The sequence below is a fragment of the Ictidomys tridecemlineatus genome, chromosome 7 (assembly GCF_052094955.1).
Source record: "Ictidomys tridecemlineatus isolate mIctTri1 chromosome 7, mIctTri1.hap1, whole genome shotgun sequence".
NCBI lineage: Eukaryota > Metazoa > Chordata > Mammalia > Rodentia > Sciuridae > Ictidomys > Ictidomys tridecemlineatus.
Genome location: NC_135483.1, coordinates 20,656,829 through 20,671,586, shown reverse-complemented (window position 1 = coordinate 20,671,586; position 14,758 = coordinate 20,656,829). Strand labels below are relative to the sequence as shown.

At 40.2% G+C, this 14,758-nt stretch overlaps 1 protein-coding gene across 9 annotated transcripts in view; it reads right to left on the bottom strand.

Annotated features, from left to right (window-relative positions):
- Samd12 (sterile alpha motif domain containing 12) overlaps positions 1-14,758 on the bottom strand; it is a 430,917-nt gene that overhangs the window by 216,122 nt on the left and 200,037 nt on the right. For all 9 annotated transcript variants that reach the window (XM_078016757.1, XM_040293706.2, XM_078016764.1 and 6 more), the window contains exon 4: positions 9,439-9,579. In XM_078016757.1, coding sequence (XP_077872883.1) covers positions 9,439-9,579 — 141 coding nt within the window. The remainder of the gene's footprint in view (positions 1-9,438; positions 9,580-14,758) is intronic.

The following is a 14,758-nucleotide window of genomic DNA, read 5'->3' as shown; positions in this document are numbered from 1 at the left end:
ATAAAGCAGAAATGCTGAGTGTGCCGGGAACCTACGTGAACATCATATTTGAACACCGGTGCCACAACTAAGTAAAAGACACTGAAGAGCTATAAATTGAGATAGTGTAATTTGACATATACTAGAAAACAAGGCCATCAGATATCATATGCCTAAAAGAGAATCTGATGCTCATATTTTCTGTTACAGGAGTAGGGCATATTAATAGATTTTCTTCCTAAGACAAGCGACACAAGGAAGGATTCCTCACTGACAACTGGGGAAAGCCATAGAGTCCTGCCTGGGACATAGATACTGAGAAAATTTTTTATTGAATATGTGAGTTAACAGTGTACACGTTTGGCCTTGATCTTACTACAGATGGTTTACAAGTGACTCTCAGGAAATTAGGGGGTTCTTAAGATAGTAGTGGCTCCAAGAAGCAGTTGGTGGGACTTCGACACAGATGCAGTGAGTTTTCAGAAAACCTTCCAACATTTTTTTAATGTAGGATGGCCAATCTCCAACCCCATTATTCTGCTTTTATTATGTTAAGAACACTGACCTGGCAGTTTCTTAGGAGGCAAAGCATATTTATGATACAAATCAGGAATTTCACTTCTACATACTTCCCCCAATCAAATGGAAACCAATGTTTATACAAAAACCTTTATGTGAATCCTTATGGTAGCTTTATTGGTGTGCTACAAAACTGCAAATGACCCAAATGTCCCTCAACTGGAAAATGGATAAACAAACTATGGTCAGGCATCCAATGGAACACAAATGAACAGCACTGCACACCCGTGTCCTTCCGTCTCAGTGCCTGTTGGTAAGGAAAGGAGCCAGACTCTATCATGTCAATTATATTCCACTCTGCAAAAGGCAAAACCCCAGGGACAGAATGGATCAGTAGTTGTGGGGGTGAGATGGGGGAAGACTGGTGGGACCAAGAGGGATGATGGCAAAGGAACACTGGGTGAATGTTTTTTTGAGCAATGGAATCTCCGTATCTTGAGCATAATGGTGTTTATGCAACCATGGGCATTTGCCAGTGCTTGCAGAACTATACTCTAAAAATGACGAATTTCTCTATATGTAAATTATACGCTAATAAAAATAACAAGAGAAAAAAACACTTGAGTGGGAATTAAGAGAACTGAGATCTAGTTTGAGTTATGCCGCTAACTAGCTATGTAACCTGGGGGAATCTTCTAATTCCCTCTGAGTCTTGGTGTTCCCATCTGTAAAACGTGATCAGACAATTTCTCAAGAGTTGATTGCTCTATTCTACAAAGACTCCCTCCTTGAAGCAAGGTGGTGGACCAGATGGCCCATTTCAGTTCAGCTGGCCCACTTCAGTAGCTGAAGTATCACTGCGGAGGTGACTGCACTAAAATACCCATTCTGCACACAGTTCTGAAAAGTCTTCTTAGATTAGAATGCGGTGTTTCTAATTTTTGTCATTCCAAAAGATGGAACTATGGGAAAGTCCATCTGGTCGCACAATTCCCAACTAAATTTTGACACATATATTTGGACAATGTAGGAAAAGTCCTCTGGGAAACACTAACATTTAATGAGCCAAAACTGGCCCTGGTAAACAATCAGGCTTTTCTTTTTACATTTTGCAGGCACTAATTATAAAGGCAGTTGAAGATGGCAGTGTTTACTACCATCATCTGCCTTATCTTTCAGTTGGGACACTGCTTTTCTTTGAATGTACCCAAATCTCACAGCTGAGAAATTTTTACACTAATCATTATTTATAGCTAAGAAAGCCACTGAAACAGACACCCTAGGAGTGGGTTTATATTATAGCACCCCTTGAATTGAGGGAAAAACTTATAACTTAAAGGGAAAATACCAAGAATAAAACAATAATCTTCATGTCAAAAATGTCAAAAGCTCACACTTTTACCTTATAAAGCATAAGTCCATTAACTGTGGTTTGGTAAATTTTTTAATTGTGGTAAAACCATGTAACATTAAATTTAGCATCTTAATTTTTAAGGCTACAGTTCAGTATTGATAAGTATACTGAAACTATTGTGCAACAAATCTCTTACATTTTTCCCCTTGCAAAACTGAAACTCTATATTTGTAAAAACTTCTTCTTCCTCCCCCGAGTCCCTGGTTGCCACTCTATAATTCTGACTACTTTAGACACTTCATATGAGCCATGGAATCATACATTATTTGTCCTTTTGTGACTGGCTTATTTCATTTAGCATTATATCCTTCAGGTTCATCCATGGGGCAACCATTGACCAGATTTCCTTCTTTTAAAGTGCTGAATATTATTCCATTGGCTGTATATATGATGCTTACTTTATTCATTTATTGATAAACGCTTGGGTTGCTTCCAGTCTTGGTTATTGTGAATAATGCTGTAGTAGACATGGGTGTACAAATATTTCTTCAAGATCTTGCTTTAAATTCTTCTGGATATATACCAAAAAGTAAGACTAATAGATCATATGGTGATTCTCTTTTAAATTTTCTGAGGAAACTCCATATTGTTTTCCTTAATAGTTACACAATTTTACATTCCTACTAATAGTGCACAAGGGTTCAATTTTTCTATATTCTTTTCATTTTTGCTATCCTAGGATAGAACATAGGGCCTTGCATAGGTTGGACAAGTGTTTTACCAGAGAGATTCATATACCCCTAGCCCTTTTTATTTTACTGAGACAGAACCTCACCATGTTGCCCAGTTGGCCTTGAACTTGTGACTCTTCTGTCTTCGGCCTCCTGAGTATCTGGGATTACAGGTGTGTACTACCACACCCAGCTCAATTTCTCTATATTCTTGCCAACATTTGTTATTTTTTTAAAATTTTTAAAATTTGTTTTAATTAGTTATATGACAGTAGAATGCACTTATATACTTTGATATACATAGATGGGATATAATTTCTCATTTTTCTGAGTATACATATTGTAGAATCACATTGGTCATACAGTCACATACATACATAAAGTAAAAATGTCTGTTTCATTCATTCTACTATCTTTTCTTTTCTTTTGCTAGTGTTCTAATAGGTGTGAAGTGATATCTCATTATGGTTTTCCTTTGCATTTATCTAATGATTAGTGATGATCATTTTTTTCTGATGGTGGATGGCCATCTGTGTACCTTCATTGAATAATTATCAATTCAAGTGTTTGCCTGTTTATAAATTGATTATTTTTATTGTTGCTGAGTTGTAGATACTAATCCCTTACCAGATATATGATTTAAAACATTTTCTCCTATTCTATACGTAGCCTATTCATTCTAATTTCCTTTTATGTGTATCAGTAATTATTTTTGTAAATAAAGTTTTACTGGAACATGGCTATACTCAATTCATTTAAGTATTTTCTGTGGTTGCTTTAGCACAGTGCAGCAGGTACATCAGACACTATTTAGAAACTGCAAAGATTAAAATACTGTCTGATCCTTTACAAAGCTATGTTTTCCCACATCTGGAATAGTTCATATGTCATGAACTGTGGTATATGATTTCTACATAAAATCTCACTGAATCAGCACTCTGAGATGGGCATTCTTACCTCATTTGAAAGATCAGAGGCAGAGAAGTATGATGGATAAAAACTTACTGGGGAGTTGAACCTCTATCAGGCTTTTTAGCATTTGTCTGATTTTAGATATATTACTTAGGTTCTTGGTCCTTACCTTTCCCTATATGTGCACTGAGGCTAACAAATAGCAGCGGTCATGGTAAGAAAAAAGGCAGGAATTGATGTGACAGCTAGTGCAGGCTTTGTAGATAATGAATAGTTAATACATATTAGATATATGAAAAACAGCATTCGGTTTCCCTAGGGAGTTTTTCTTCCTAGAAATGTCCATTATTAAAACGTTAAGAATGTCCTTCATATCCTTGATTATAAAATGACTTGGAGGATCCTACAATAATTGTTCACCACTGCTGAGTGTTATGTAAGGCACCTTTCCCCCAATTTCTCATGAATCAAGCAGAAGGAAAGTGTAATAATGATTTTCCAACTCATACTCTGTTTCCCAAGAGACAACTAGAGGTATCCTGACCCTGCTGAGTTTCCAGCAGGGATGTGCAATCAAGCAAGACTATCAGATTGACACCTGGCTGTTCTGTGGACAGGACACAGAGGACCAAAGGCTATTAGAGGAGAAAATCACCTTGCCGGCACCAGAGGGATGACATGAAAGCAAGGCCAAACATCGATTATGTTACTTGCAAATGTCAAGTAATTGTGGCAACCTTGAGAATAAGAGCCAGGTGTGAGAGGCCAGGATTTCAGCTGAAGGACAGCTCCAGCTTCACACCGTGAGTTGTTTCAGGAGACTTTGCCATGATTCATTGATAGTGATTATGAGCGGATGTACTATGCTTCCACTACACAGAAGGAGGGTGGAGAATTCATGTTTCCTGTGCTCAGGTAGCCCACAGTGGCTAGGTGGAGCTCTTCCGCTCCATTTGTGAGTATCTTGGCTGCAGTCCTGGGGCTCCTAGCCAACTGTGTGAAAACACTGGTGCAGAATCAGAAGCTCAAGAAGACTTTTATACCAGCAACCAAAAATGGGAGAGGTAGGCTTAATTATTATTTTATTTTTCCTAGAAACATGCAGAATGAGCTTTCATATGCAAGTATTTAATTCAGAGGTTGCACACAAACAGATGCAACTCTGTGTGTGTGTGTTTAGTTTCTACAGCTAAAAGTGTTGAGAGAAAATCTGTGGAGTGCATTCAGTTGTTTTATTTTGGAATTGATTTTCACATTTGTGTCAGGCTCTTTTGAATATCTCTAGTGGGGTAGGATTTCATACTTTGAGTGTGGAATTACTCTTTGGAAATAGCAATGGAATAATTAGCTCCAAATTTTAGAAATAAGATGGGTAGTAATGCACGAGGAAACAGTGGGTCAAAGACAAAACTTAGAAAAACACAAATAATCCCTCTAAAAATGAGCAAAGGATTTGCAATCTTTTTTTTTTCCTGAAGAAAATATAAAAATGACCAATAGACGCACGAGAAGCCATCAGAAAAATGCAAATCAGAACCACAATGAGGCATCACTTCATACATAGGAGCATGGCTTTAAGATAATAATGAGCTCTGGCGAGTAGCCGGGAACCTGGTACACTCAGACACTACAGGTAGAAATGTGAAGTGGTGAAGCACTTCTGGCTTTTGTTATGTTTGGAGTTGCCATATTAGCCAGAAGTTCCATTCCTAGGATAGGCCCAAGAGAAACGAAAACAGGTGTTTACACCAAAACCGGCACATGAAGCAGAATTAGTGATCACAGTCAAAATTCAGAAATAATCTCAATGCCTATCAGCAGATGGATAAACAAAATTTGGTATAGTCATACAATGAAGTAGAAAGAAGTTAAATACTGACATATGCTTACATCATGGGTGAATTACCTTAAGGATTACCTCGGGTGAAAGCTAATCATAAGAGACCTTATGCTAGATGACCTAATTCACAGGAAATGTTCAGAACAGGAGAATAGAAGAACATTAGTTCTTTCCAGGAGCTGGTGGCTAGGAATGCTGGAAGGAAACCAGGAATGACCACTGATGGTAGGAGACTTCTTCCCAGGCTGATGAAAATGCTTTAAAATTTATGACAACAATAGTTATCTCTGTGAATATACTAAAAATCACTGAATTGTACACTTTACATGGGTAAATTATATGCTATAGGAATATATCTCAATAAAGATGCTAAAAATAAGACTTGCTGGAATTTGTGAGTTTGATTTAATTATCTGATTTCTACTCTTAGCTAAGTATCTTCTTTACTGTCACCCTACTCTGAATGATTTATACATTTTGCTTCTTTGATTCTCTTGCTATCTCCTATTGGTTGGGCAGACTGATTGATCTCCATTTCAGAAATTAGGAAACTGGAACACAGGGTGATTAAGTAGTTTCCCTGAAGTAACACAGCTGGGAGTATTGGGCCAGGATTGAAAATTCAGGCCTATCTGGTGTTAATATTCACATCTTTTTTTTTTTTAATTTTGAAAAACTTTTATTCTTTTGAATAGTGCAGTTTCTATTAACTTCTAGGGGAATGTTCTGAATGTCCTTACACAAACAGAGCCCACACAGATATTTCTGCATTGTCATTTCTTCGCCTTTGGCAGAGGTAGTACGCTATACGTGTGGTTCTGCACCCTGCCTTCTTCATTTCTCAGGACATCCCAGAAGTTCCTTCCATACTGGTATGCTTCGTTCTTGTGTTTACGGCTCTAGAGGACTCCAGTGCCTAAATGAGGCACCATGATTTAATTAACTGTTCTTCTTTGATGGCTACTTAAGTTTCTTTCCAAGATCCTGTGTTTTGAAACTACCTTCAAAGGCAGAAGGGAACTCATAAGAAATTCAGTCATTTAAAAAATAAAAGCCTTTCCTCAAAAGTGAACTACTTTTATCAAACATGTTGGTTGGTTAAAAAAACAAACAAACAACAACAACAACAAAAAACAACTGTTAAATTCCAATGTAATGGACTGATGTTATGTGCCTCCCAAAGTCACAGGCTGTAGTCCTAATTCCCAAGGTCGTGGTGGGGCCTTTTAGGACCTGAGGGTAGGGCCTTCATGAATGGAATTAGTGCCCTTCTAAGGCAGCTCCAGAAGAGAGCTTCTCTGCTTCTACCCCTGGGGGAGACAGTGAAAGGGAGGTCTGCGTTCAAGCAGGCCCTCCCCAGACACTGAATCTGCCAGGACCCCGATTCTGGACTTCCCAGCCTCCAAAAATGTCAAAAATAAGTTCTTCTTGTTTACAACCTACTCAGTTTGTGGTATTTTATTGCAGCAGCCTGAATGAATCAGATAATCAACACCAACAAAAATTAATTGCATTATGCCAGAGTTACAGCCCCATGTGAGCCATGAAAATGTATTCCATTTCTATAAACAGGAGAGGCCCAGGGATTTCCAAAGACTAAACAGCATTCAGTTGTTCTGAAATCTCTGTACCTATTTAGCATATTGTTTCTGCTGATTAATATTTGTGGAAATGAAGAATAAGACATTCCTACTGAATCACGGATCACTCGTATGGTGACTCTCCATATGATACCTATGTTAAACCAATCAGATTCCTTGAATGGAATGGAATTCCAATTCTTATTTTAGCAAAACGAGACAATGAATATTTTAAGGCTTCCCAGCTGTCTTAAGAACTTCTATTAGCAGTTTTAAAAAAAACTTGTCAATTTTATTTCCCTTTTTCCTCTTGTAAAGAAACTATCACGTTAATAAGGCAATGGATTTTCTAATGGACGCCTACCTTAAATGAGTTTGAGCATTTACAGGTAAAGGAGAAGCAATAAGAAAAGTAAGATGAGTGCAGACAGGATATCCAGGACTAGAGACCGGGGATCTCTTCTAAGGGGAATGAGAGGCAAGAACACCAGTGTGGAGCTTTTCAAAGGGAAAGAAAGTGACAATTGAATTGAAAAGGCAGGACAAGAACATATATTGAGCTTGAGTATCAACTTGGGGAAAATCTTATGGTACACATCCAGGGTGATGAAGACTGTGGAAATTGATTTTGCAAAGCGAGTGCAGTGCAGATGGTCAGGAGAGGAGGACAGGTGTCAAGGCCACAGTGGATGAGCAGTGAGTATGGGTCTCATTCATGGGAAACAAAAGAGCCCAGAAGCTCAGACACTAACTAGAACCTGGACAGAAATATGCTGTGCTGAAAGCTTAAGAAAAAGCGTGTGCTTCCTATTATAACCATCATGTGGATTTGCAGTGGGAGATTTGGAAAATAGAAGAACATAAAAAGAACAATTAAAAATCACGCGCAATCCTACCACCCAGTGAGAACCATGATTAAAATATTGGCACACTGACTTGCATTCTTTTCTTTATGTACATGTAAGAAAAAAAATATATATATACTTATATACATATATATTTCTATCTGCAAAATTGGGCTCATATTATCATATTATAAATAAATTTTATACACATCCTGCCCCCCCAATTCATGAGTAGTTTCACATGTCATGTGTTCTTCCAGGATGTAATTTTAATGACAGCATTATATGTCTCCTATAAATTTAAGCAAAATCATTAGATTATTTCCATACTGCTTAAACTCTAGGTTGTTTCTAATTTTTTTTCCATCTTATAAATAGCACTGTGATGGATTTTCTTGTCATAAATCTTTATTTATTTCCTAAGAGAAACTTAAAAGTATATCAGTATGTCCCATTCAAAATTCATTCACTCAGCAGACCAGTCAGTACCTATAACCTCACCACTGGAAGCCTCTTGGGACAAGATTCAAAAAAACGCATATCAAATAAACAATGCTATTTCCATATCACTTGCAGTCTATATTTATCCTTCTGGAGCAGTCATCTTTCAGGCAGTACATTATTTCCTCCAGGCAAATGGACTATTACTGGGTTAATCTAAATGCAATAACAAGAAACTTGGCTGACCCAGATTTCTCCAATAGAAGTGTGCAAGCAATTACAACATTCTGCAGATTGAAGAATACTCAAGGCTCTCAAAAACACATATTTTATCAATCCTTTCATTTAAAATGATGCACAATTGAGCATTAAAAGAAAAAAAAGGTTAGAGTCAATGTAGGATGATAGCAACCACATCTTAAGTAGACACATATTTACACATAGTGTGACTTAAGGTTTTCTTCTAACTTTAGCTTTTTCCCTCTGTCACTTCTATAGTTATAGGGCTTTTAAGTACTCTAAAACATGTTGAAGTTATTAATGATTCCTATTAAGAATTATATGGTCTTAATAGTCTAGTCATAAATTCTTTACAGCATATTTTTAAATTACTCTATTTTCAAGACACTAAAGTAGGGTTTTCATGATCTCTAGAGTACGTGTGTGTATAAATTCATTTACATAGGGACATTCAATTAAAATGTTTTTCTAAGACTGGCCAATAAAAAAATAAAGTAAAACAAAACACAATAAAACCCCCACCTGCACCGCTATTCACATTAAGTATGAAATCACTCAAATTCCAAAGGCTTCTCAGAATTACCAGTCAGATGAAGATATCTAGGGCTCCATGGTATAGTTGTGCAGAGTGCACACTGTACAACTGTTGAGGACACAACTGAACCCTGATCTATGTGACTGGTATCTGGAGTAGTGCAGTATGCAATCTATAATAGCTATATGTGAAGACCTTGAGGTTAGTTCTAATAGTTCTGTTTGCTTATCCATTTCTTATTCATGCATCTTTTCCTCTAGAGAGCTATGAAAAATAAAAGTTTTGAGGGAGGGAATTGGGTCTTTAAATCTATGTAGCTTTTTTTTTTCTTTTAATTTTAAATGAAGGGAAATTCTGCAAAGAAACAATAACAAATTCTCCCTGGCTCCCTTTTGTTACTATGAAAAGACTTTCTGTCTTCCATCTCCCCTTCCAGCCATCCAGTAGGAAGCAATGATGTACCTTGTGTGAGTAACTGCAGATTTCGGACTTCTTCTCGCACCTTCAGCTGGAGCACCTGTTGCAAGATGTGCTGCCGGAGGTTCTCCTGGGCTATCCCCATCCGCTCAAGCTTTTTGTCTGTGAGTCTCAGCAGAGCTCGCCCTGAAGGGTTAAGAAATAAAGAACAACAGATGAGCAATTCATTGGAGAAGAATTCCGTCTTGGTCCTAGTTGGTCCCCACATAGTAGAAGTTTCCGACCATACATACACTGCAGAACAGAGGGCCCTCCATTGTCCTTGTTGACAAGAATGGGCAATTGGGACGAAGAAAATCCATGTGTGTAAGAAAACCCCAATTTGTATCTAATATATTCCAACTAACTTAAACGCTGAGTCAGATAAAATAGAAAATGGATATTTGGGTCACCAATGCAGGTTTCCATAGAAACAAAGCTCTTCATTGAGGGACAGGTTCTCAGGGGGCCACAGGAGCCCAAGGCACCAACAGCCCAGATACAGAACTGGATGCTCTAACTGGTTCTGTAGAAACCCAGCAACACGGAGCTCAAGACACAATCTTGTCTCTGTGAAGCATGCATTTAGAGTTGGTTTTGAATCTTCAGGGCTCTCTCTCTCTGGCTGCTCCTCTGGCACAGGGCTGGAGTCCATCTCCAGCTGCTGGGGCTTTGCCTTAATCTCAACCACTGGCCCAGAGTGAGGGTTCCAGCAGGGCCAAGGGCAGGAGGAGTTGGGGAAGCTCAGCAAAGCAAGATAGCAAGCCTGGGTTGGAGCCCTCAGTATCCACACCCTGGGTGGCCAGCATGGCCTCCTTGGATGCTGCCTTGCCCCAGAGGTCTACCTGCTTCCCCTGTACCAAGATTTCTATTAATGTTCTTCCCAGCTGGGCTTGCCCTGAAATAAGCACTTCCATTTTGAAGGTTTACTATAAGAAATAAAGGGAATGATGGTTGTTAACTTCCCATGGCACCACCCTCTAGTCTCTCCTGACATCCCTAGGCATTACAACTGCAGATCTTTTCTCATTTCCATGACTGAAGGAGAGTCAGAGTCAACCACATGTGATCCATGGTAAGTCTGCGGGTACATTATTACATACTCCAGAAACTAAATGTTCTACCACGGTTGAAAAAAAAAAAAAAGACCACCAACCAGATGGTGAAGTTAATGGGCATTTTCATCAAAGGAACAGGAAAGCCCCTGTGGCCTGTGAGTGAGAGAACCCGTGGGGCACAGTCTGTGCAGCCTGCTCTTTTTGCTCCCTTCCCTTTCGCCCTTATAAAATGCACCAGTCAGGATAAGTTAGCTTACATGGTACAATAACAAACAACCCCCAAAACATCAGTGAGTACAACAAAGTGACTCTCAGCTTGTTCAGCAAGTTGACTGCAAGACCACCCGCCTCTAACCCGGCTGTTTAGAGAACCAGAGGGAGAAACAAAGGCACTAGAAGATCCCATTGATGACACACTCAGCCCAGAGTCATCTCTGGCCAGAACTAATCACAGAAATCTTCCCACTCACAGGGCTGCATCTTTCACTTCCAACATGTTCCCAGAAGTGGGAGGGGGGTGGTGTAGGAATATTGGTCAGGAATATTGGATGGGAACTGTTTAAGTCAGGTTTTGTGTCACTGTGACCAAAATACCCGACAAGAACAACTTAGAAGAGGGAAAGTTTATTTGAGGATCATAGTTTCAGAGGTCTCAGGTGTTAGATGGCTGACTCCATTGCTGTGGGCCCGAGGTGAGACAGAACATCATGGGGGAAGGGCCAGTGGAGGAAAGCTGCTCAGCTCACTGCAAGGTCAAGAATCAAAGAGAGAGAGAGGGTGAAGGGGGGCACAGGGAAGAGGCATCCTTCCAGGGCAGACCCCAGTGACCTTCCTCTTCCAGCCATGCCCCACCTGCCAATGGTTACCACCTGGTCAGCCCAATCAAACTAGGATGGACTGATTTGGTTATGGCTCTTCCAATCTAATCATTTCACCTTTGAATATTCCTGCACTAACAGAAGGAGCTCTTGGGGTCATCTCCTATCTAAACCATAACAGCAAGCAGTGGCAGAACTATACCATTACAGATGTAGCCCTGGAGTAGTTCCTGCAAGGAAGTGAGCTCAGAAGTGGGCATGTTGGCAGGGGTGTCGGAGGCTTCAACAGAATCTGCATTTGACCCAGGGACCCAAAGCTGAACCTCAGGCTGGCTACCGAGGGGATTAAGGTAGTCGTAAGAAATCAGGGAAAGGACAAAAGCAGACTCCAGGGCTTCTACTACCTTCTGGGATGGGTGAAATGAGGGACCATGAGATGTTTGCAGTCTAATTTCTATGGATTTGGCATTTTCCACTACAAAAGGGGCTTTGCATCCTTGATTAAGGTAAGGACCCTGTGATGGGAGATACTCGGCATGATCCAGGGCAGGGTCCACCCAGTCTACCTACAGGACTCCTCTAAGAAGAAGAGGGGGATGGTAGAGGGAGAAGGAGAAAAGATGTGGCAAAGCAAGCAGAAGTCAGAGGGAACTGGCCACTAGCCCAGGTGCTCAGGCAGCCGCTAGAGGTTGGAAAAGACAAGGAAACGGCCTCTCTCCTGCCCGCTCTGGGTATGCAGCACTACCAACACCTTGCTTTGAGCCCCAGGGGACCCATTTTAGACGCGTGACTTCACTACTGTAAGATAATAAATTTGTGTCACTTTAAGCCTCTAAGTTTGTGATAATTTGTTACAGCAGCAATTGGCCTTGTGACTGGAATTTACACGTTCTTAAGAAGTCAAACAGATGGCTTTAGATTTCCCTTGCTTTCACAGTTTCTGGGTAGTGGCCATAATCAAAAGCAGCGAGCGGAGGCCTGCCAAGGAAGGGAGAGCCAGAGTCCCAGCTCCAGGATGGGAATGGCTTCTGTGTTCCACCCACTCTTAGACCCTGGTCCTGAAGTCTCACCTGAAAAACAGTGAGCGGGACTCCGCTATCAGTTTCGTGGATACTTGGTGTCCAAATACCAGAGATTTGGCATGCTATAAACTTATAAATACTGCATGATACACTACCCAAAATTCAGAAGATCCAAATCCCTCCTAACACCAAAAGGTAACTCTGTGGTTTCCAAAATCATGACATTCTACACCAAGAGCTGCTGGGGCTCTGCTCAGACCCTGGGCAGCTGCAGTCTGGAGAGGACACTGGCCCATGATTAGAGCTTAGTGTTACTAAGTGATATCAGGGCTTTATTCCAATGCACTCAGCTCAACTGTTCCTTGTTTGATGAACCCTCTTGTCTCAGCCTTCCTATAAATATATCTGATTGCTCGAAGTATGGGCACGTGATATAGCAGAACAGTGATTAAATACATCAGGCTTGAATATATGAATTACAAAACTATCAATTATCAAAGTCTGGGTGTTTTCTGACTATGTAAGACAATCATACTTAGTAAGTGTTTTATACATGATACTTGTAGCTGTTCAAATTGTTTCATCCAAATCCCGATACTATAGATCTCACTGTTTTTATTTCCATTTGGTAAGAAAGGGAAATTAAGAAATTCAAGAATTTTTAAAGCATGAAAGGTTTCCATGATTCTTCCCACTATTTCTTCAGTTGTGCTTGATCTTCCTTGATGGAAAAAAATAAAAGGCTCAGACTTCAGGAAGAGAGATGAAGGTTAAAATGTTCAGCATTTCCTGACAAAACAACATCTAGAACACCTTGGATCTTATAAGAAAATCTGATTCATTTCCTTGGATGGTTTCTTTCAAGTTGATGGTTCTGGAAAACCCCTGCAATAATTAAATCATTTCCAGGAGCAAAATGTCCCACCAGTTTTCTATCTCGCCCCTCCTGCTGACTACAAAATGAAAAAGTGTCCAAATATGCGTGGTTCTGCTTTTTTAATGCAGGGAAATGACAATTAGTGAATCAATAAATTACATCCTTTGTTTTTAAACATATAATGTTAATTTTCATTAATCATCAAAAAAAATCAGTATTTTGTTCAACAAGCATTATTTCGGCACTAACGAGGTGGTGGATATAATGATGCCATCCTGGGTACAATGGTGAACACAGAAGACAGGCAATCTTGAAGCCTTCAGGTTGACGAGGAAGGCAGCCCATGACACAACCATGGGTGTGTGTTGAATGCTGTGAAAGGGCAAATATGGTAGGTCCCCTATTTTGGGCACTAGGAAGCTGTCATTGAGTGAAGGACATGTAGTCTAAGAAAAGGAAAAAGGAAGAACGCATTTTTATAGCTTCAACAGTCCCAACACTCAACACAAGAATGTCTCGGCCACCTTGTTCTGCAGTCAACTGCTCAAGGAGTGAAAATCAACCCAGTCTCAGAAAAGAAGTAGCAACTGAGTTTCCTGATTACAGGTAATGGTTGGATGGCGGACTTCCAGGCTCTTCAAAGAACCACACACTCTTGGGGTCAGGAGAATAATGAAGTCCTTATTATTGACCTTACTCCTCTTCTGTCAGTCTTTCCTTTATCTAGTATTTACTGGCCACCATTACAAGGTTGGCATTATTCTGGATGCTGGACATGTATACATGCATAATGCTTTTGCCTCCTCAGAGCTCACTGTTCAGTGTGGAGAAGGCAATGCACAAAGAGACTGAGGCCCAGGCATTGATGTAGAGATGGAGATATGACGGTAGGTAGGTAATAGCAGCTGCTGTGAAGACGAGGCAGGAGCAGGCACAGGAAAGACCCATTGGAAAGATGGGGCGCTGTCACAGTTTGGTGTCTCCTGAAGGGGAGACCAATGGAACCAGAGAGAACAATGAAGGAACAGAAGTGTCAATCAACTGGAGGAATGGCTAGCATCATGAAGGCAGAGCAGACAAGATAAGAGAATGGTAAGGAAAGTGGGTATAACAGAGGGCAGGGGCCAGACTACAGAGGGTTTTGTAGCCTAGGGAGGACTTGGGACTTTATTCTGAAGGTAGTTGGTTACAAGCAAAGGTAGCTTGGACATGACATCAGGCATTAAAGAATCCCTGTGGGGGCTGGGATTGTGGCTCAGCGGTAGAGCGCTCACCTAGCACGGGCGGGACCCAGGTTCTATCCTCAGCACCACTTAAAAATAAAGGCATTGTGTTGTGTCCATCTACAAAAAAAGATTCTCTCTCTTGAAAAAAAAAAAAAGAATCCCTGTGGTCACCATGTATGGAATGGATTGAGGGTTAGGGAGGGAAAATCAGGAACATGGAGAAGAGTCAACAAACTACCACATGGTCCAAACAGGAAGCCGTGGTGCCTTCAGACTGGGTGGAAAGGAAGAAGTAGTAAGAAGAACTTTGAGCTATTTTTATGAA